General features: G+C 42.3%; 1 protein-coding gene across 16 annotated transcripts in view; it reads right to left on the bottom strand.

Annotated features, from left to right (window-relative positions):
* LOC129866770 (liprin-beta-2-like) overlaps positions 1–23756 on the bottom strand; it is a 124310-nt gene that overhangs the window by 3600 nt on the left and 96954 nt on the right. For 9 of the 16 annotated variants that reach the window (XR_008761529.1, XM_055939632.1, XM_055939634.1 and 6 more), the window contains 22 exons: positions 18708–18819; positions 18348–18383; positions 17119–17180; positions 16962–17037; positions 16665–16771; positions 16349–16416; positions 15920–16003; positions 15518–15578; positions 10854–10892; positions 10337–10475; positions 9921–9953; positions 9344–9376; positions 9036–9171; positions 8731–8859; positions 8423–8573; positions 7732–7843; positions 7527–7615; positions 7021–7143; positions 6813–6938; positions 4134–4322; positions 3419–3616; positions 201–266 (listed from right to left, as the gene is read on the bottom strand). Coding sequence is in view for 14 of the 16 variants with exons in the window: in XM_055939632.1 (XP_055795607.1) it covers positions 201–266; positions 3419–3616; positions 4134–4322; positions 6813–6938; positions 7021–7143; positions 7527–7615; positions 7732–7843; positions 8423–8573; positions 8731–8859; positions 9036–9171; positions 9344–9376; positions 9921–9953; positions 10337–10475; positions 10854–10892; positions 15518–15578; positions 15920–16003; positions 16349–16416; positions 16665–16771; positions 16962–17037; positions 17119–17180; positions 18348–18383; positions 18708–18819 (2169 nt within the window). In the remaining 2 variants the exon portion in view is untranslated. The remainder of the gene's footprint in view (positions 1–200; positions 267–3418; positions 3617–4133; positions 4323–6812; positions 6939–7020; positions 7144–7526; positions 7616–7731; positions 7844–8422; positions 8574–8730; positions 8860–9035; positions 9172–9343; positions 9377–9920; positions 9954–10336; positions 10476–10853; positions 10893–15517; positions 15579–15919; positions 16004–16348; positions 16417–16664; positions 16772–16961; positions 17038–17118; positions 17181–18347; positions 18384–18707; positions 18820–23756) is intronic. The other 7 variants (XM_055939633.1, XM_055939638.1, XM_055939644.1 and 4 more) reach the window with 3 other exon arrangements.

The raw sequence follows: 23756 nt of genomic DNA, 5'->3' as shown, positions 1-23756 counted from the left end.
CCTGAAATTCTACCACGGGGCAGGGAGAAATATTTGCAATACCTCCAGGGGGATCCCAGAGCTTGTGGGCGCTGCGGGGGTGCATCCTACACCAGTGTTAACAGCGTAACAGAAAATGCTTTGTTAACTGGTTAGTTTATTCATTATTTACAATACTGTCAAAAAGCTTGTTGAATGAGACGGATTGAGGAACTACTTACTGTGAGTTGGTTTATTCCCTCAGAAAGAGCTTCTATCTGCAGTACGGTCCCCTCTGTCACCGCCATCTGCAAAGTCAAACACAACACCTAGTTCTGGGGCTACTGTACTACTGACAGGCTAGGACATCAATGACATACAGGTAACTGCCAAAATAATGGATACAAAGTATATTGAAAGCAGGTGCTTCCACACAGCTGTGGTTCCTGAATTAATTAAGCAATCAACAATCCATCATGCTTAGGGTAATGTATTAAAGTATTGTGTCTACCATAGCTATGCCCCCATAGGATGACAATGCCCCAAACCATAGGGCACGAGTGGTCACTGAATGGTTTGATGAGCATGAAAACGATGTAAGCCATATGCCATGGCAGTCTCAGTCAACCCATTTGAACACTTATGGGAGATTCTGGAGCGGCGCCTGAGACACCATTTTGCACCACCATCAACAAAACACAAATTATGGAATTTCTCATGGAAGAATGATGTTATATCCCTCCAATAGAGTTCCAGACACTTATATAATCTATTACAAGGGGCATTGACAAGGTGCTGTTCTGGCTCGTGGTGGTTCGATGCCGTATTAAGACACGCTATGTTGGTGTTTCCTTTATTTTGGCAGTTACACTTTACACTTACACTTCCATGCATGATGGATGGCAGGGTAGAAGGATCTACTGTAGGTGCTGAGCAAGCACCACTGTTCAAGTCATAGGTCACGTTCCAGGCCGACTACATTGCAGTCGTTGCATTGCATAAACCAATGAGTTATGGCAGGTGTCTGCAGTGAAGTCAGCCTGGAACATGGTCATTATGGATTTATGATAAAGATGTACCTGCAGATGGTTGAGCCCCTCCCCCCAAGGTGCATGGTGGGATAGTCCTGTTCCAACATGCACTCCTCCATCTTGCATACAATGGGCCAATCATGATGATCCGAAGCATTAATGAGGGCTAGTTAGTGAATGATACTGGTTAATTAATTATGCATTCTGATGTCCCTGTGCCGTGCAATGTAGTTCCTTACAGTTACAATGTAGTTCCTTACAGTTACAATGTAGTTCCTTACAGTTACAATGTAGTTCCTTACAGTTACAATGTAGTTTCTTACAGTTACAATGTAGTTCCTTACAGTGTAGTTCCTTACAGTGTAGTTCCTTACAGTGTATCTTTGATTCGAGTTCTTAAAACTGTAAATATTGATAATGGGCAGAGATGATATCAGCGTAAAACCCAGACAAGACTACTTTCTCCTCTAATATGAGAAGCATGCTTGGTACAAAGATTGCACATATTAAATAGGTTATCAGGAAGAATTCCACTGCTTTATCACACTTATGATTTTTATTGACGGATTTGGATAGTACCATTTACAATTAATGACAACAAGAGGGCTTCCTTGATTGAAGCGTAATCTTTAACTATAATGAATATTATAACAGTCACATTTGAAAAGAACAGTGCATGATAATCACAATCTGGATTCCGTCAAAATTTACACAGCTATACAATCGCATTGTACTTTCCATTGTACGTCTTTCAATTTACCAACATATATATATACCTCCATATGCAAATATTGCACAAGTTCATTCCACAACTGTCCGACGAACAAGCAACATTGCTTTCTACTGGTTAGAAAAAGATTTTAAATACCATCACGTGAATCTCAAATTTGTTTGTGTTAAAATGATCAATAAAATTATGCACAATGTTGTTTACGTCAGTGGCATAATCTTAGTGCAGTAAAGGGCTGATGTGATAATATCAGAAGCGTCATGCTCATATGGGGCACAAGGGCACATGTAAAATGAATTACTAAACTTCCTTTTTAAGGACACATTTCATTGTAATTGTTTATAAAAAGATCTCTTAGCAGTATTTTGCAGAGGGGGCACACTGACTGGACCAGGCAAAGAGTACCCCCCCCAAGTAAGTGGTTACTTCCAAGGTGCACCCTGGAGAGCAAAGAGATGCTAGGACACACACAGCGTTTGATATTGATTTTAGATGTCGGTGATGGACAGGACTAGCAGGAAGTAGGTTTGTAAATTAATTTGATCAAGCTATGTAGCTAATTGATTCCTTCTTAATAATGAATAAAAAAAAACAAAAATCTTTTGTTGTTTCTCTGTATTACTAGCCACCGTACAATTTTATGAAGTTGGTTCCCGGTCTTCCAACCTCATAACAAGCTATCAAGCCATTTCGGACTGTCAATCAAGTTAAGTTGCCAAATTTTGGAAATGCAAGCAATTACTAAATGTACTGAATAAGACTCACATTCCTTCAGTCTTTGACCCAGATTTATGCACAGACGCATATTTAATTTCTTTAAAAAAAAAGAACTGTCAGTCAGGAGGATACTGACAGCTCATGAGGTATGCTTAGATATGCAGAAAAAGACTTGGTTTAAATGTAATCTGGCACCTTATGATAATATCATGATATTTGCGTAGTAATTAGGATGCCATGATATGTTCCTGTATTGATGATGTGTGTTATGATCCCACGTGCTGTGTTGTAATTTGGAAGTAACATCCTAGGCATGTTAGTGCAATATATTGAGATGTGGGATTTACAACAGTCAGAATGACACCCTCATTCAAATTACAATTGAACCGTTAAAGAGGTATGCTTAGATAACCGATGCAGAAAAACTGTCTTTTTCTTTTAACATTGACTTAGGAATCATGATTATGGCTCTAGATGGCAGGAAAAAGCTGTTTCAGGTGTTTGAAAATTGCAAAACTCTCCAACTTCCAGGGGGCCACCACCCGTACATCTTTACATACTTCGTGCCCCCTCTAAAATAATGGTACATGACACCCATGGCTGATATATCACAGCTGAACACTAGGCATGTAGATCGACAGAAAACATATGAGGGGTTGTCACTAATTGGTCTTTTGACCAATAAGATCAGCTCTGAAAAATCTGTTGTGATTGGTCAAAAGACCAATTAGTGGAAGAAAGATCAGAACTGGGCTTCCTGTGTAAAAACAACCTAAGTATCCAGAAGCAGCTCATGCCCAAGGCTAGGGTTGGTTGTTGGGTGTTAGATGATGGCACGTGAGGGGTGTGGAGGTGGGTGTGCTGGGGTGGGTTTTGGGTAGCATTGGATGGGCATGGCAGGAAGAGGTGGGGTTGGCTGCAAGCTGAGTAGTGATGGGTAGGTAGATACAGTAGTGTGACATCATCAGCTGTATGGCCCCACCTGCTCTCGTCTGTCTGGGTCTCTGTCCAGGATTGGGCTGAGGCCCCTGAAGCCGGAGTAGGGCCGGTGGGCCCCGTTCACCACCGCCTGGAGCTGAGCCTGGGCCTGGGCCGCCTCCAGGGGGCAGATGTAGTCAGTCGAGTCGTCACATCTCTTCTTCCTCAGGTGGCCAAAGTTAGAGAAGCCCAACTTCTTTGGCTGAATGGGAGGACATGACTGAGATAAAGCTGTGTATCATTTCTATTCTATTCCTTTAACCATAATCAGTGAAAAGATTTCTAAACAGCGTACAAATGGACAGTGCTGTTTAAAAATGGTTCCTATAAGCCTAACTGTGCTGACTAAGTACATTATGCTATCGCTACATTTTACCTCCGCACATTTTCTACTAGCCTTAAAAAAAAATGGTGATTGTTAGAGATACATGGCAGTACAAAAGCCTGCTGCCCGAAAAGCTGCTTGGAGCAGCCCTGGTCTTAGAGCTTAGCCAGGTCTGAGATGTCATACTAAGGATTAAGGTGCCTGTCTCCTGAAAGAGATGGGGGAAAGGGAGAGGAAGAGAGAAAGAGAGAAAGAGGAGCGAGTGAGAGGAGGATGAGAGAGTAAGAAAAGGAGAGTGAGAGAGGAGGGAGACAGAAACAACAAAAATGAGGGCTCCTTACAGGGTGGTGGTTCAGCCCTTGGCGTACTACAGTACAGTACTGTCATCTCTTACCCTGACTTTGGCTGTGGTGCTGAGGGGAGTGTAGCCAGACGACTCCATGAACTCCCTCTTCTCCTGCTGAGCCTGGGAGCCCACCAGCATGTTGAAGTTGGTGGCCAGGTGGCGTCGCAGCAGGGTCTTCTGAGGGGGGATGTTTAGCAGCATGGCCAGGGTGTCTGAGTTAAAACGAGGCTCCAGAATCTGGGGGGTCATTAGAGAAGATTCAGAGGAAGATACAGGCTGGTTGACGTTTATTTTCATGAATCTTGCCCTGGAGTAGAACTGAGCGATTTTAATAGTTTGCCTAATGTCAGTTTATGTCACAAAACAATCTAGTACAGTGCCTTCGGAAAATTTTCAGACCCCTTGACTTTTTCCGCATTTTGTTAGATTACAGCCGTATTCTAAAATTGATTAAATAGGTTTTTTTCCTCATCAATATACACACAATTCCCCATAATGACAAAGGAAAAACCTCTTTTTACACAAGTATTCAAACCCTTTACTCAGTACTTTGGCAGCGATTACAGCCTCGAATCTTCTTGGGGGTGACGCTACAAACTTGGCACAGCTGTATTTGGAGAGTTTCTCCCATTCTTCTCTGCAGATCCTCTCAAGCTCTGTCAGGTTGGATGGGGAGCGTTGCTGCGCAGCTATTTTCAGGTCTCTCCAGAGATGTTCGATCAGGTTCAAGTCTGGGCTCTGGCTGGGCCACTCAATGACATTAAGAGACTTGTCCCAAAGCCACTCCTTCATTCTTGGCTGTGTGCTTAGGGTCGTTGTCCTGTTGGAAGGTGAACCTTTGCCCCATTCTGAGGTCCTGAGCGCTCTGGAGCAGGTTTTAATCAAGGATCTCTCTGTACTTTGTTCCATTCATCTTTGCCTTGATCCTGACTAGTCTCCCAGTCCCTGCTGCTGAAAAACATCCCCATAGCATGATGCTGCCACCACCATGCTTCCCTGTAGGGATAGTGCCAGGTTTCCTCCAGACGTGACGCTTGGCATTCAGGCCAAAGAGTTCAATCTTGGTTTCCTCAGACCAGAGAATCTTGTTTCTCATGGTCTGTGAGTCTTTAGGTGCCTTTTGGCAAACTCCAAGTGGGCTGTCCTGTGCCTTTTACTGATGAGTGGTTTCCGTCTGGCCACTCTACCATAAAGGCCTGATTGGTGGAATGCTGCAGAGATGGTTGTCCTTCTGGAAGGTTCTCCCATCTCAACAGAGGAACTCCAGGGCTCTGTCAGAGTGACCATCGGGTTCTTGGTCACCTCCCTGACCAAGGCCCTCTCCCCCGATTGCTCAGTTTGGCTGGGCGGCCAGCTCTTGGAAGAGTCTTGGTGGTTCCAAAATTCTTCCATTTAAGAATGATGGCGACCACTGTGTTCTTGGGGACCTTCAATGCTGCAGATTGTGCCTTGACACAACCCTGTCTCGGAGCTCTATGGACAATTACTTCAACCTCATGGCTTGGTTTTTGCTCGGACATGCACTGTGGGACCTTATATTCGTAGACAGATGTGTGCCTTTCCACACCATGTCCAATCATTTGAATTGATCACAGGTGGACTCCAATCAAGATGTAGAAACATCTCAAGGATGATCAATGGAAACAGGATGCACCTGAGCTCAATTTCGAGTCTCATAGCAAAGGGTCTGAATACTTAAGTAAATAAGTTATTTCTGTTTTTTAATTGTCATACATTTGCAAACATTTCTAACAACTTTGTCATTATGGGGTATTGTGTGTAGATTGATGAGGATTTTTATTTATTTTAATCCATTTTAGAAGGATTAAAGGGGCCTGAATACTTTCCGAATGCACTGTATAGTGTAGAGCAGGGTTGTCAAACTCATTCCATGGAGGGCCTGGTGTCCGCTGGTTTTTGTTTTTTCCTTTCAATTAAGTCAGAGACAACCAGGTGTGTGGAGTTACTTACTAATTAGTGGCCTTAATTAAATCAAGGACAAGAGAGGAGCGATAACCCGCAGACACTCGGCCCTCAGTGGAATGAGTTTGACACCTGTATTATGGCTGATACGTAAAATAAAACTTAAGCACAGGAAGCATAGAAATAGAGGATATAGAACTGATCTACCACTTCTTAGATTTGCTATCGATGAGAATGACAATTCTATAACTCACATTCTACCTGAATTTGGTCAGGTTGCCCAAAATGTTACATATTGCAGCTTTAACGTTAGGGTTGGGCATTAGGGTTAGCAGTGTGGTTAAGGTTAGGGTTAGGTTTAAAATTTGATGACTTTATGGCTGTGCCAGGTAGTGACCAGTGCAGTGCTGCCTCCAGAACAAGATTTATGAGGAAAAATGCTAACCTGCCTACATACAGGTGATTACACAGAAAGTTAGGATGGAAGGAATTGGAAAAATAGGCAGCGTCTACACGGGCAGCCCAATTCTGATCTTTGTTCACTAATTGTTCTTTTGAACAATCAGATCAGCTCTTAAAAAGAGCTGATGTGAAAATATCTGATGTGATTGGTCAAAAGACCAATTAGTGGAAATTATTAAATTAAAAATAAAAGTTTCTTTAGGGATAGTCTCTTAGGAATTGTATGTAACCATACATGTCCCATTATGGACATATTTGTCACTATAACGGCCTGAGCTGAGCTGAAATGCAGTAGAAAGGTATAAGAAGGGGCTTATTCAGTCATTGGGCCCTTGTACTTACGATAAGGCCCCCGTGCACCCCGCTGCCCCTCAGGTTGGGAGCGTACTCCGCCAGGTCCACCGAGCGAAGCCACTCCATCACCCTGTGGTTAGACCACTGAACCACCTCAGAGGGAGACGTCTTGTTCTAATAGGAAATAACACATCTTAGCAAACACAACTACATATGTGTGTAAATGGAAGAATTCCTACAAACGTGCACGTCTCACCTCATCCCCAGGCCTTCTCTTCAGGCAGTTGGGGTTGAACTTGTTGACGTGGAGGACGTGGATAGCACACTTCACACTGAGGTGATGGAGCTGACTGGTCACTTTCAGGAACAAGAGGTTGTTCTGAAGGAAGTGAATCAAATATGTTGTGCATGTTTTTTCTTTTTTGTACTGGATTTAACTACACTCCTAGGGAAAAAGGTGCTCCATAGGAGAACCCTTTGAAGAAGCCTTTAAGGTTCCAGGTAGAACCCGATTGGGTTCCACGTTGAACCTTTTCTCCAGAGGGTGGAACCCATGGAACCCAAAATGAGTTCTACCTGGAACCAAAAAGGGTTATTTTATGGGGACAGCTGAAGAACCCTTTTGGAACCCTTTTTCTAAGAGTGTAGGAAGTCCCTTGAGATCTTTTTCGAGGGAGACCTGAAAGCCTTATGAATTATATACAGTAGCTGAGACACAACTGTGAGACAAAAACGACGATGAAAACCCATGGATGTACTTACCACTGTCAAGTACTGAAGCATTCTGCCGTCTACCCTTCCCTGGTGAAACTGATCCTTGTACTGAGGTAAACCAATATCATCAAGCCAACCTTGGAGGATAAACCACATAACAACCAATTATACTGGATCGATTACACCGAATATAGCACCAAGTTTGCTGAATGTTGAGTGAATATGTTGAGGGCCTCTACTGTGTCCTACATACGTGTGACCCAGATGTGGTCCAGTTCAGATGATTTCTCTGTCAGTTTGGTGCTGAACGACTTCAGGGCCAACTGCAGCTTCTTTCTGTGCAGTGGATTCTTAATCCCCATCTCCTGATATCAAGATAAGAATGAATCCAGGTTGTGAGCACACTATTTACTCCAAAGTGAGTGCTGCAAATGATAGTTTTAGGAACTGGATTGACTGGAGTCACTTGGCACACTATTTCACAATTGTGATCAAGATTCAAACAAATTAGTTTGCCCTGCTAGTTTGAGAGCCGCCTACATATATTGATATGACGTTTGGTACAGGAACCTGTCAAATGCAACCAAAAAAAATAACATAGCTGAAACATAGCTCCAAACTAGCTCAAAACAACAACAAAGGTTGAGCAACAAGATGTGAAAGACGGAACGAAATGACGTCTTGAGAACTAGACAGGTAGAACTAAATAGCGATGAGAATGTTGCAATGACTAGACAGGTAGAATGATTGGAGGGAACGAGCTAAACATTGCTTTGACAGCCATACTGATGGAGATTATACAGTGTGTTGTTAGAGGAACACCCAGCTAACACAGAACGTTCCCGGAAGGATGTCTTTGCATTATTTGACAAATAACTTTCCAACAGCGTTCTGGGAACCAAAATAAGTTAGCAGAGTAATTTGTGTGACTGTACAGTGTGTACCTTCTCTAAATCCTGTGGTGAAGCAGAGAGGAGAGTTTGCCCGCTGTCGGCCCAGTGTCGGGCCAGAATCACATACTGGCCCAGCCCATACTCTTCCAGCCAGCAACACACCTGCTCCGGAGTCCACTTGGAGAAGGGCGTCTTCAGATCCCTGCAGGAGAGGACAGACAATTGATTGGATCAACAAGACTGAAATATTTTGGAATTCCTGCTCATCTAATTAAGACATTGGCTTTTTTTGGTATATTCTTGGTCACATGCACGTTTAAGATAATACACTGTATTTTATGATAGTGTCCGTCCCATACCGCACAGAGGTCAATGTCTCTCCGGCCCGGGCCAGGCGAGGGCCGGCGGTGGCTCTCAGTCCCCCCCTCTTAAACTCTCCAGGCTCAAGGTCCTCTCCCTGCAGGCTGCCAGACTGGGTCTTCCTTATCCTTGGGTAGAGGAGATAGAACACATCAGTACCTTTGCTAGGCCACCACCTCTACCCAGAATGACAAATATCAGATCGTCTTCCATTTATACCAATAGTCTCTGAATAAATATCTCTAAAAAGATCTTCAGCTGTGTGCCCTTCGTGTGTGTGTGTGTCGGCTGTACAGGTACTCACTTTCCCCAGAGCTTCTTGATGCCCCGGTGGTTTTTCTTGTTCTCTGGAGAGACAGGGGACTGCTGTCCTGAGTCCACTCCAGACGACAGGGGAGACAAGTCTGACAGCGTGGACTCATCCAGTCTCTCCGACTTTCCTGTGAGAGCAGCATATGGAGTTTTAGTAAGTACTGTAATCTATTTAAAACTGTCTTCATCATTTAAGTCATTGTTCTATTAATTGAAGTAAGTCATGCAACGCTTCAAGGACACTGTATTTCTTCAATTCCTTAGGGTCTAAAGTTGAGGTATTATCCATGCAGGACCCACCCATATCAAACAGATCATGCTTTCCACAAGATCCTGCTGTGCCAAAGGTTAGGCAAGCGAAAAGTGAAACAGGAAAGCATTAACATTGTTAGTGCGCTCCAACATTTTCAGCTACATTACACACAAAATGTAAATGTTGTCTTAATGGATGCCAATTCAAATCTTTGAAGACAAATGAGTTTTTTGCATATTTAATAAACATGTTTAATACACTGAAATGAAATGATGGTCTGAGGCGAATGCGATGTCAAGTTGCATCTACATTTGTTTACAGTGTATGGTTAAGCCAGATCAGCAATGGTCTACCTCTGTGCACACACGCCTCACGTGACGACGCCTAAGTAGCCCTGCTCTTGAGGTTAATGTAATCTTTGTGAACTGCAACACCACTCACTGATGCGAGAGAAAAGAGCCCGGCATAATCGGAGATGCCTCTCTCTGACTCACTGAGGGTCTTACTCCCTCCAACACAGGCTGGAGTTATCAACTTTAAGTCACAACTTTAATCCATAGTGAAAACAGGGGCCTGGTGCTTTGACATGCATGGGGCTTCTGTCTGTGAGTAGTAGTACGGTACCTAAAGCTGGAGCACTGGCACTCCTGCAGCGGTCTTCAGCCATAATACAAGCAGAAAGCCACGCAGAAAAAAAAGAGGACAGCAGAAACAGTACAACAGCAAGTGGAAGATTAGTACAGAGTGAGCGAGAATGCAGAGGATAGCCACCCCATGCAAACCGAACACATTGTGAGAGAAGAGTGGAACAGTGCAGTTTTTAAAACAAACCATAGAAGTGTATTTATTCAATTTATAATATACATCCACGCAAAGGTTTTGTTGTTATTTGTTGTTTGAAACATTCCTGTTTCAAACATTCCTGTTTCAAACATTCCTGTTTAAAACCTTCCTGTTTCAAACATTCCTGTTTCAAACATTCCTGTTTCAAGGCTGTTTGATAAAAAGGACAAGCAGCAGTGTTTTGAGATGTGACTTACTTAGGTGAAACTCACTGTCCTCGCTATCGTCAGGGGACAGCTGGTCTGGTGTAGAATACTGCTCTCGATCCCCATTCATGTCAGGTCGAGACAGCTTCCCTGGTAGGGTCTGATATTTGTTCATTTCCATGTGCTGATTCTGTGGGGAGAGGGGGGGTGGGGGCATGGTTACAGGCAAGTCACGGGTCTATTCAAATGGAATTAAATGGCATCTGTTGACATTAGATTACAGTTGAAATGCTGCTAAATTACAGAACAGAATTTGAGAATCAGATTTATATTTTGTCCTTTCATGACTATATCATTGTTAATTCGATTGGAATGCCAATGGAGTCACAAGTGTTCAGGAGACAACAGACAAAAGGCCAATTTTAAAAGCCTTAGGGGCATCTAGAGTATGATCGCTACTACATTTGACAGTTTCGGCTGAACCCGTGGCTCTGTTCCGGTCAGATAGGAAAGTTAGCTTGTGAGAGATTAAGGGTTAGTGGTGGTGAGATCATGCAGTAGAAAATACCTCTGAAACCGGTTCAACTGGTTGACCCACCACTACATGCTACAGGAGGGGGGAGCGTGCATGTAACGAAGAGAACACACACACTGTTAGTATAGTAATGTTTCGACATCATCAACGCAACAACAGTCTTAGAATACATGCACAGTACCGTTGAAAAGCTCGGAGTCACTTAGAATTGTCCTTGTTTTGGAAAGAAAAGCACATTTTTTTGCCCATTACAATAACGTCAAATTGATCATAAATACAGTGTAGACATTGTTAATGTTATAAAGGACTATTGTAGCTTGAAACGGTGGATTTTTTATGGAATATCTACGTAGGCTGACATAGGCCCATTATCAGCAACCATCACTCCTGTGTTCCAATGGCACGTTGTGTTAGCTAATCCAAGTTTATCATTTTAAAAGGCTAATTGATCATTAGAAAACCTTTTTGCAATTATTTTAGCACAGCTGAAAACTGTTGTCCTGATTAAAGAAGCATTAAAACTGGCCTTCTTTTGACTAGTTGAGTATCTGGAGCATCAGAATTTGTGGGTTCGATTACAGGCTCAAAATGGCCAGAAACAAAGTACTTTCTTCTGAAACTCGTCATTTTATTCTTGTTCTGAGAAATGAAGGGTATTCCATGCGAGAAATTACCAAGAAACTGAGGATCTCGTACAATGCTGTGTACTACTCCCTTCACAGAGTTGTACGAGATCTTCAGTTTCTTAGCAATTTCTCGCATGGAATATTTCTGATCAATTTGATGTTATTTTAACATACAAAAAATGTGATTTTCTTTAAAAAACAAAGACATTTCTAAGTGACCCCAAACTTTTGAACGGTAGTGCACGTGTTTAGCTGTTTTTGTTAAGATAACAGTCATCAGAAGCTAAATGGTTATGTATTTCTGTTAGAGCACGCATAACGTTTCTAATGTGTTTGGTCAATTACAAATGAAGCACATGCTGCATGTCTAAGATGGATATATTGTCATCGTAAAGTTAAATCAAAATGCAGAACAATCTACTTTTGGAAAGCTCATATTCCGAGCCATTTAAAAAGGATGGTCCCCTGATCTAATTGAATCTGAACAACCCTTTAACTGGAACAGCACAGGCAAAATCCTAGAGGACAACCTGGTTCATTCTGCTTTCCAACAGACAGCTGCAACATCGAGAGCATCCTGACTGGTTGCATCACTGCCTGGTACAGCAATTGCTCGGCCTCTGACCGCAAGGCACTACAGAGGGTAGTGCGTACGGCCCAGTACATCACTGGGGCTAAGCTGCCTGCCATCCAGGACCTCTACACCAGGTAGTGTCAGAGGAAGGCCCTAAAAATTGTCAAAGACCCCAGCCACTTCAGTCATAGACTGTTCTCTCTACTACCGCATGGCAAGCGGTACCGGAGTGCCAAGTCTAGGACAAAAAGGCTTCTCAACAGTTTTTACCCCCAAGCCATAAGACTCCTGAACAGGTAATCAAATGGCTACCCGGACTATTTGCATTGTGTGCCCCCCCCCAACCCCTCTTTTTACGCTGCTGCTACTCTCTGTTTATCATATATACATAGTCACTTTAACTATACATTCATGTACATACTACCTCAATTGGGCCGACCAACCAGTGCTCCCGAACATTGGCTAACCGGGCTATCTGCATAGTGTCCCACCCACCACCCGCCAACCCCTCTTTTACACTACTGCTACTCTCTGTTCATCATATATGCATAGTCACTTTAACCATATCTACAAGTACATACTACCTCAAACAGCCTGACTAACCAGTGTCTGTATGTAGTCTCGCTACTTTTATAGCCTCGCTACTGTATATAGTCTGTCTTTTTACTGCTGTTTTATTTCTTTATCTACCTATTGTTCACCCAGTAGAACCCTTTCTACAGAGGGTTCTACATAGAACCCAAAAGGGTTCTATCTGGAATGAGAAAAGGTTATTCTATGGGGACAGCTGGTAAATGAATGAAAAATGACAGCTGATAAATGAAAATGGCGCTGGAAGAAATGGCAGCAGTTCTACGGGCTCCCAACCAATTGTGCTGCTACTTTTATGTTTCACTGTCTTTTTACTGTTGTTTTTATTTCTTTACTTACTTATTGTTCACCTAATACCTTTTTTGCACTATTGGTTAGAGCCTGTAAGTAAGCATTTCACTGTAAGGTCTACACCTGCTGTACTCGGCGCACGTGACAAATAAACTTTGATTTGATTTGACACTGGGAGACAAATTCAACTTTCAACAGGACAATAACCTAAAACACAAGGCCAATTATACACTGGAGTTGCTTACCAAGATGACATTGAATGTTCCTGAGAGGCCTTAAAAAAGAATGATGTGCAAATATTGTACAATCCAGGTGTATAAAGCTCTTAAAGAACTTACCCAGAAAGACTCACAGCTGTAATCGCTGCCAAAGGTGATGTATTGACTCAGGTGTGTGAATTCTTATGTAAATTAGGTATTTATGTATTTCATTTTCAATACATTTGCCAAAACTTCTAAAAACATGTTTTCACTCTGTCACTATGGGGTATTGTGTGTAGATGGTTAAACAAAACAAATCTATTTCATGCATTTTGAATTCAGGCTGTAACACATCAAAATGTGGAATAAGTCAAGGGGTATGAATACTTTCTGAAGGCAGTGTTCAAAGCTGTCATCAAGGCAAAGGGTGGCTACTTTGAAGAATCTAAAATATTAAATATATTTTGATTTGTTTAACTTCTCTAGGGTAGGGGGCAGCATTCGGAATTTTGGATGAAAAGCATGCCCAAATTAAACTGCCTGCTTCTCGGGCCCAGAAGATATGATATGCATATAACTGATAGATTTGGATAGAAAACATTTTAAAGTTTCCAAAACTGTTAAAATAGTGTCTGTGAGTATAACAGAACTGTTTTGGCAGGCGAAAACCTGAGAAAAATCAATTCGGGAAGTATTTTTTTGTTGTTGGTTTTTTAAGTTTTCTATTCAATGCCATTACAGTATCCATTGACTTATGACTCAAACTGCAGTTCTTATGCCTTCCACTAGATGTCAACAGTCTTTAGAAATTGTTTCAGGCTTGTATTCTGAAAAATGAGGAAGTAAGAGCAGTCTGAATGAGTGGACCCTAAAGTGTCAGAGCTTTTTCATGCGTGAGACCGAGAGAGTGCCTTTCTTGTTTACCTTTTATATTGACAACGTTATTGTCCGGTTGAAATATTATCGATTTACTTAGGCTAAAAAGAACCTGAGGATTGAATATAAACATCGTTTGACATGTTTCTATGAACTTTACGGATACAATTTGGATTTTTTGTCTGCCTGTTTTTTATTTTATTTAAATGGTACCCCCTTTTTCTCCCCAATTTCGTGGTATCCAATTGTTAGTAATTACTATCTTGTCTCATCGCTACAACTCCCGTACGGGCTTGGGAGAGATGAAGGTCGAAAGCCATGCGTCCTCCGAAACACAACCCAACCAAGCCGCACTGCTTCGTAACACAGCGCGCATCCAACCCGGAAGCCAGCCGCACCAATGTGCCGGAGGAAACACTGCGCCCGGCCCGCCACAGGAGTCGCTGGTGCGCGATGGGACAAGGATATCCCTACCGGCCAAACCCGCCCTAACCCGGACGATGCTAGGCCAATTGTGCATCGCCCCACGGACCTCCCGGTCGCGGTCGGCTGCGACAGAGCCTGGGCGCGAACCCAGAATCTCTGGTGGCACAGCTAGCGCTGCGATGCAGTACCCTAGACCACTGCGCCACCCGGGAGGCCCTTGTCTGCCTGTTTTGACTGCGTTGGAGCCTGTGGATTACTGAAGAAAACGCGCGAACAAAACTGAGGTTTTTGGATATAAAGACACTTTATCGAACAAAAGGAACATTTATTGAGTAAATTAATGTCTGCTGAGTGCAACCATATGAAGATCATCAAAGGTAAGGGATTAATTTTTTCTCTATTTCTGACTTGTGTAACTCTTCTACTTGGCTGGTTACTGTTTGTAATGATTTGTTTGCTGGGCTATGTTCTCAAATAATCGTAAGGTATGCTTTTGCCGTAAAGCATTTTTAAAATCTGACACCGTGGTTGGATTCACAAGAAGTTCATCTTTAAACCTATGTAAAATATGTTTTGTTTTCTGAATTTTTATAATGAGTATTTCTGTATTTGAATTTGGCGCCCAGCAGTTTCACTGGCTGTTGAAGAGGTGGGATGCTAACGTCTCACGTACCCTAGAGAAGTTAACACTTTTTTGGTTACTACATGATTCCATATGTGTTATTTCATAGGTTTGATGTCTTCACTATTATTCTACAATCTAGAAAATAGTAAAAATAAAGAAGAACCCATGAATGAGTAGGTATGTGAAATTTTGACTGGTACTGTATATAAATATAAATAATCATATACACGGTGGGATCCCACTTCTTTTTAGTTTTTTCTTTTCCTGTCTATATGTTTATACTGAATGTATTATTACTTAAACTGTTATGTATTTCTTACTGTTGTTTTTCTTTTGAGTGGCAGCCTACGGGTTCATGTTTTATAAAGTAATACATTTTAATGATGTACCTGTAATTTAAATAATGTACCCCCTGAACAAAAAATGACAAAACAAATAAAAACTTGGTCAAAAAAATATATCAAATAAACACAGAAAAATCATGAAACCTTTGGTAACGATCCACTTTGTAACTCCTCCAGGCTACTTGAAAGCATCCGTGGTTGGGACCTATTGAGAAAAACAACATTGAAACCAAACTAGCAATACAACACTATAGTATTTCAAGTTGGGTTAAGGGCTGGCCTCTCCACAGTAGATTTCTGAGTTGGCAGTGGTTGGAAGCGGCCTGTGGTCTTTGGGATGCCCTACCTCTCGGAGGAGATTGTGGGTAATGTGATGTGACAGGCTGGGCTCTACAGGAGAGGGGGGCTGTGGGGGCTGTTTGTGCCAGGCGGGGACATCACAGTGACAGGGTCACTCACAGCCACTTTAGTGGGCCCCTAATTAAAGACAACCAAAACAACGAGCGGGCCTGGCTGTCACACCCACACAGCCTCAGCTCTACTTACCATTCTCCGTTGTAGTAGCAGCCAGCATCACTCTGGGAGACCATCACCATTGACGTCTTCAGGGAGGTCTGGATACTGCGGCAGCTGGGACACAGGGACAGGTCCAATATAACACGGTCAACCTGAGGGAGCACGGCTGGGGCACAAGGGGTGTGTGTGTGTGTGTGTGTGTGTGTGTGTGTGTGTGTGTGTGTGTGTGTGTGTGTGTGTGTGTGTGTGTGTGTGTGTGTGTGTGTGTGTGTGTGTGTGTGAGAGAGAGCGAGTGGGCTTGCACGTGTGTGGGTGTACAGGGGCACAAGTGCCTTTTATTCACGTTCGGTCAACCTCTCCCAAGGACGTCTCATTTCAACAACAACAATAAAAGCCCGTTGGGGACCTCTTCCTCCATGTGTGTGCAATCAGTGGTTGTCAGCTGGCTTGTTTATTTACCTGGAGTCCAGCTCTTTCTGGAAGGATGAGGGAGACACTAACAGGGGAGAGGAGCCTCTAGAAGACATCTGGGTAGGGTGATATCACACAGACACACTTTAGAGCAAGAGTTTAAACACTTTGAGTATGCACACTAAATAGTCTGCTAATACACCGGCATGGTATACGAGAGCAGAAGCATGGAGTGTATTACTAGTCAGAGTGTTAGTACTATTCAATGAAAATATGATGAGTGGGTGAGTACTTGAGAAATGCAAGGTTGTAATTGTACTGTGTTGTGTGTTCCACAGAGGAGGAGCAGACAGAGCTCTCTTACCGCTGACCGGATGATATGTGAATGAGCTTTATGGGTGATAGCCCTCATCTTCAGACTCCCACTCAGTTCCTCCTCACTGCTCCCAACCAGGAGCTTCTCACTGGACACTAAATACACCCACACACATTCAGAATTTATTCAATGCCTCTTCAACATTCTTGGAAAAAAAAAAATTCAAGCTCTCAGCTTGAGTATATGAAAGCAGTGAGTGTGTATCGCCTTTGAGTAAGTGTGTATAAAAGCAGTGAGTGTGTCTTATCTCTGGGAGGGAGTGTTTATAAGCAGTGAGTATATTACCTTGAGTGAGGGCCATCACCTCCTTCATCTTCCTGTACTGGCCCAGGAGAACAGTCAGCTCCTCTATGTGACGGTCCTGACACAAATAGAAAGGACTTTAATAACATACCTTCACTTGTACAAATTCAAGAAACTAGAATATGACACATTTACTTACTTTCTCATTGTTAGTTGCTACCAAAGACTCCATCCCCATTTTCAACCTTTGCAATTCTTGGTCTGAAAACAGAAAAGAAAATGTATTTTTGTGACTCATGAGATGAATTATGTTTAAATATCAACTGTTCATAACTCCCGGGGTTAAAGCAAAAACAAATCCCATGACTGAAACTGAAGTCGATCTCAGATCGATTGTCTGCGGGGTCAAGTTAACCTTTTATGTAAAGCAGTAATGACCATCATGCTTTTAGGGAAAGAGGATCATTTTGTACATGTATTACACTGCGAGTCTGACCAATTCCAGTTCCATTTGTTAGGGGGTCTGGGGTACTCCCAGGGAAAGGACATTCTACTCCAAAATAAATGTAAAAAAATGAGGATGCTGACACCATCTACAACATATTTTCCACCTCCAGAAATGAGCCCAATAACATATTGGTCAAAATTACGTTAAAATTATTTTTACATATTGGACCATGTATATAGCATTATTTATTTATTTATGCCGCGCGCAATTTTATAAACGTGGTAGCAATGGAAAGCTGGTATCCCCCTCTTTTTTTTTTATAACAAAGGCCAAAACTTCTTTCAAAAGTATTTTTCCCCCGCAATTGCATTAAGAATTGTTCTGCATTGACTGCTTGTCAGAGTATGTTTCTCTCCCTATGGCTCTCGCAACTTGAATGTGCCTTCAGAGGAACATTTATCTTGCATAGAACACAGTACAACAAGCCGACTAGGTAAATAGGTCAACTATTCTACTATGGGGCAGTCTGATTTTGTTTTAATAATAACATTACATGGCAAAAATAGTAGCACTGGAAAGTTACATCCTGAGTGATAAAGTAGAAGCTTTGGATTACTTTGCCAGCAGCTACAGTAGGCTTTTTGAGTGTCAGCAACAATCATGTATGTTAGCTCAGTGCACACAGCGTAACAGAGAAAATCAAATATTTGGGAATATATTTCGTAGAACAGACATGCTTCTCTATTAGGCCATTTCATCTCCAATGTTCTCATGGGCGTGGGTGTGAGGATGTGTCAGAGCCCCCCCCCCCCCCCCCCCCCCCCTATTCTCCCCTCTGCAGCTGCCGGGGCTGATGGAATGGGTGTGACAGACATGACAGCATGCCAGCGTGGGTTATACAGCACAATAGAGAGGCAGTGACGGCGGAGCAGCATTGTACCAGGGCCACAACTGCAGGAGCTTAGAGACTAGAGACTTACATTTGTCTGTCAGCTGTCTCCTATACACCTCCTCTACTGCAGGGGGCAGCATAGAGTAAAGAGACAACAGTGGAGGGGGTAGAGAGAGGGCATTTGATAGGTATTGTATTATCTGAATGAGGCAACACATGCAGATGACTAGCTGGATCAAATTAGCTTGGTATAATTCAACCTCTAAATATGTATCATTAGTTCGTATTATCAAATGTCAATGTTCAAAGTTTCCCCCTGCCCTGACAGTAGAATAAGCATTAGTGGATGGTATTTAGTTTGAGGTGGACACCTGAAATAATGACAGTTTGCGTTAAAATAGCCAGTCCCTGGTATTACTGATGATGTATGTTTGACAGGTAAAGTTACCTCTCTCTGGGTTCTCATTGGTCATTGGGCCTCTGGAGACCAGCTGGCTCTGTAGGCCCTCAATCGCAGAGTCTTTGGAGGCCAGCATCTGCTGTAGGTCTGCTATCTCTGCCTGAGAGGGTCACGGTCAATGGAGTGATACAAGTTAATACTGCATGTTTACAGTCACATTATGACATTAGGTCTCATACAGATATATGTACAAGGTGGCAAGACAATTATGTCTTCCTCAAGGAGAAAAGCATGAGAGGGGTGTCGTTAGGGCTGTGGCAGTCACGAAACTTCGTCAGCAGGTGAATGTCAAGAAAATAACTGTCAGTCTCATGGTAATTGACAGTTAATTAACATAAACACATTTAGCATCTCCTGGCTTCCACACAAGCCACTGATGCAAACCTTTGGAACATCTACATTTGAAAAGGTCTAATAAATCCATGTAATATAGCCAACACAGGGCCTCCCGGGTGGCGCAGTGGTCTAGGGCACTGCATCGCAGTGCTAACTGCGCCACCAGAGTCTCTGGGTTTGCGCCCAGGCTCTGTCGCAGCCGGCCGCGACCAGGAGGTCCGTGGGGCGACGCACAATTGGGCTAGCGTCGTCCGGGTTAGGGAGGGTTTGGCCGGTAGGGATATCCTTGTCTCATCGCGCTCCAGCGACTCCTGTGGCGGGCCGGGCGCAGTGCGCGCTAACCAAGGGGGCCAGGTGCACGGTGTTTCCTCCGACACATTGGTGCGGCTGGCTTCCGGGTTGGAGGCGCGCTGTGTTAAAGAAGCAGTGCGGCTTGGTTGGGTTGTGCTTCGGAGGACGCATGGCTTTCGACCTTCGTCTCTCCCGAGCCCGTATGGGAGTTGTAGCGATGAGACAAGATAGTAATTACTAGCGATTGGATACCACGAAAGTTGGGGGGAAAAGGGGATAAAAAAAATAAAAAAATTTAAAGAAATATATATATATATAGCCAACACCTTCACAATAAATCCATTGTTTATTTTAGACAGGTCTAAGAAGCATGATATGAAGAAAATGTAGTCTATTTCAGAAGGATAGAACAACATACTCTGAGTTGTCCTCATGTTAGGTCCTGATCTGGCTATGCCAAATGGCTGTGGGCTACTCTACTGTAGTTCATTTAGCAGACAAGATTTGCTTAGAATTCCGCTGCATTATTTTATAGTATGAAGAATACAATTGAACAAAGCTGAATAAAATACAGAGGATATTTTCTGCAAACGATTTTAGGGAGTGCGCACATGCGGCTATTCTGTTTGAGCGGTTAACAAAGAAATCGGTACTCCTATATGCTTAATTTTGAGTTATTAATGTAACTTTAGTTGTTCTACAAATGTTGGGCTATATGTTTTCATTTAAAAAATCTTGTAAGGCTGCATGATGAGACTCTAATGATGATTTTTTTTAAAGTTGCTTGAAAGTCATGTGCTCTGCTTTGTTCTGTACACACTACATCAGTCACTCATTCACAATTTGACAAGCACTTGATAATGCCTAGAATTTCACGGCGGCATTCCCTTTGTGTGGCCGTAATGCACCCTAAAAAAATCCATGCCTTTTGCGGCCTGGCCAGTGGCCATTGTGGCCTTCGTCCTGAGCATTCCAAATCACCTCTCACTCACATGGCTCTCCATCACGTGATCGGGTCTTTCTCATATGCTACAAGTGAAGACAGACACATCAGGGATGCAACTGAACTGTCCACATTTACTTTTCGTCAGCCAACAAGATGAGTAGGCCTAACGAACAACAAAAGCACTAGCCTATGTCAATCTAATATCCCCCATAGTGTAAAAGTCGACCTATTCTATTCTGTGCAAGAATTAAATATTCCAAACACAGTCTGGGACAGTTGTGGGATGCAATAGATCCCATATTAATGTGCTTAATTTTAAGAAGTTATTTGGACAATTTATTTAATACCAGCCAGGTAGGCTATACTCCTGTTGTAAATATAAGCAATGTGCTTAATATTAGGAAAGTTTAGAAATAAATATAGCAGGCCTAGCCTATAGAAATAAGATGGGAAACTCCTCTTTTTAGTAGAGGCCCTCACTCTGTTTTCTCGCGCAATTGCATAGCCTATAGAAATGTTGCGCAACATGAGCTCATGGGCTCTCATGAAGCATTACATTTGCATTGATGCCAGATTGCATAAAGGGACAATAGAGTGCTGAGTACCAGGCAGTTAGCAAGTTTGGAAGGGTAAATGATCAGCAGTAGGATCAGAGCTTGGAGAAGCCTAATTACGTGACTAAACGGTCATGTGGAATTTGACTGCCTTCATGACTCGTGACCGACGGTGTGGTGGTAATACGGTCACCGCAACAGCCCTAGGTGTGGTGCATAATTCCTGATAAAAGACACAGTCCACATTCAAATTCGTAACATATTGTGCAAATTGGATTCGTAACATACTGTATCATACATGACGTAGAACAACAAAAACGGGGAACCGTTTTGGCTCGTGAGCACCACTTTCAAAACTATTGGCTGAAATTATACAAAGGTTTTGGAGCATCGCTTTAAGTCCTTAGTGGGGTAGGGAGAACAAACAAATACTGATCAATTCAAGTCAATAAAAAGCTCTGTGTTTCAAAGACATCTATTCTAGTCGAACAAAGCACTTTAAACACAAGGGGGCCATATTTGCGATCAACCATTTTAATGTGAACAGTTTCAAAATGGGTATTAGCCAATTAAAATCAAGGATTTATTTGCACGTGACAGAACACTAAATTGTAGCTGGTCCCATCAGATAACATGGCACACATTAGCCCTATGCTAACTTCACCAGGTGGCAGTGATTATATCCTGCAACAAATTCTTCATCATCTAAGATCTTAGACTTTATATCCACCAACCAATGGCATTTCTTAAAATAGGTCAGCGCTGGCCACTAGAGAGATATTTAAAACCACTGGTCTGTAACAAAATGTCCTAACGTGAGACAAACTGTTACCGTTTTGGCATATATGACAAAATCCCATGTTTCTTCCTATCGTTTCACACCCATTTGTGTGCTTTCACAGCAATAAAGATGTAGGTGGATTATAGAACAAGTACGTTTATATTCGTACATCATTAAAAAAAAGATGAAGATGCTTGTGGTCTTGTCAAATAGCTGTAATTGACCCTTACTGCTATCACTAATTATTGGTGTGTTCCACTAAGCCGGTAAGCCCAGAGACTTATCTCCCAGTGTCTCATGGAAAGCAGACTGGACCAGCTTTTCCTCTAGGATTTTTGCTTGTGCTGAGCTCCATTCCGTTTCTTTTTTATCCTGAAAAACTCCACAGTTCTTAACAATGACAAGCATACCCATAAGATGATGCAGCCCCCACTATGCTTGAAAATATGGAGAGTGTTACTCAGTAATGTGTTGTATTGAACACTTCAGGACAAAAAGTTAATTGCTTTGCAACATTTTTTGCAGTATTACTTTAGTGCCTTGTTGCAAACAGGATGAATGTTTTGAAATATTTGTATTCCATACAGGCTTCCTTCTTTTCACTCTGTCAATTGGGTTAGTATTGTGGAGTAACTACAATGTTTGTTGATCCATCCTCAATGTTCTCCTATCACACTCACTCCCTGAGCGGTTGCCTTCATCTCCGGCAACTGAGTTAGGAAGGACACCTGTATCTTTGTAGTGACTGGGTGTATTGCTACACCATCCAAAATGTAGTGAATTATTTCATCATGCTTAAAGGGATATTCAATGTCCACTTTTTTTTACCCATCTACCAATAGGTGCCATTTTTTTGCGAGGCATTGGTCTTTGTGGTTGAATCTGTATTTGAAAATCACTGCTTGACTGAGGGACCTTACAGATAATTGTATGTGTGGGGTACAGAGCCGTGGTAGTCATTCAAAAATCATGTTAAACACTATCATTGCACACAGAGTGAGTCCAAGTACCTTTTATGGGACTTGTAAAGCAAATGTTTACTCTTGAACCTATTTCCGCTTGCCATAACAAAGAGGTTGAAGGATTATTGACTCAAGACATTTCAGCTTTTCGTTTTTTATTAATTTGTAAAAAGTTCTTAAAACATCATTCCACTTTGACATTATTGGGTACTGGGTGTAGGCCAGTGGGAAAAAAATCTCAATTTAATCCATTAATAATTCAGGCTGGAACAGAACAAAAGTGGAAAAAGTCAAGGTGTGTAAATACTTTCTGAAGACACTATAAGTGTAGCCTACACGTCTAGTGTCTTCAGAAAGAGCTAATGAAGCTAAGAGCGAATGAAAGAGTTAATGAGCTAACTGAGCTAATGAATTATGGACTAATGTGCATACGCTTCTAACTTAGGTTACACATCTCAAACTAGTCTGACTTCATTGTTTTGTTGTGAATTTATGCACCTGGCATCCCTGCTGCCTCGGCTATTCCTCTTAAATCTTATGGCGTACCAGAAAAAGACAATCAATAGGCCTGATCAGTACCTTTGCGTGACCGGGGATCGCAGAGGAACGCACAGATCTGCCATTTCATAATCTGTAAACTTTTTTTTCTTGCACTTTGACAGGTAAATATTTATAGCTCTAATATTTAGCTAATGAATGGCCTAATATCAAGCTAATATTTAACTTCTTACTTCGGCTACACATTGCTTGCCTCTCTTTTCCAGCTGTTACCACTTTATTAATAGGCCTACAGCTTGCACTAGGATGCGTTGATCAGTTGATTGACAGGTGTACTGTAAAATGTTAAACTTTCCTCTAGTGTGGATGCTCAACAACATGGGTTTGAGTCCAGACTCGCGATAAACTTCTTAAAATAACAGTTACTGCAAAACTGCAATCTGTTGGTGTTTGTTCACGTCCATCTACCTCAACATTTGTCATTGGCTGATGAAGAATTTTTTCCGGGATGTAATCACTAACACCTGGGGAAGTTAGCATCGGGCTAACTTCATGTTATCTGATGGGACCAGCTGCAATTTAGCATTCTGTCACGTGTAAGTAAATCGACAATTTTTGTTGGTTGATAAGCATTTTGAGCCGGATAAACTGTTTAAGTTTAAATCTGTG

This window comes from Salvelinus fontinalis, chromosome 12, assembly GCF_029448725.1.
Source record: "Salvelinus fontinalis isolate EN_2023a chromosome 12, ASM2944872v1, whole genome shotgun sequence".
Classification (NCBI taxonomy): domain Eukaryota; kingdom Metazoa; phylum Chordata; class Actinopteri; order Salmoniformes; family Salmonidae; genus Salvelinus; species Salvelinus fontinalis.
Note: the sequence above shows the minus strand (reverse complement) of the source record. Positions and strands in the feature narration are given on the sequence as shown.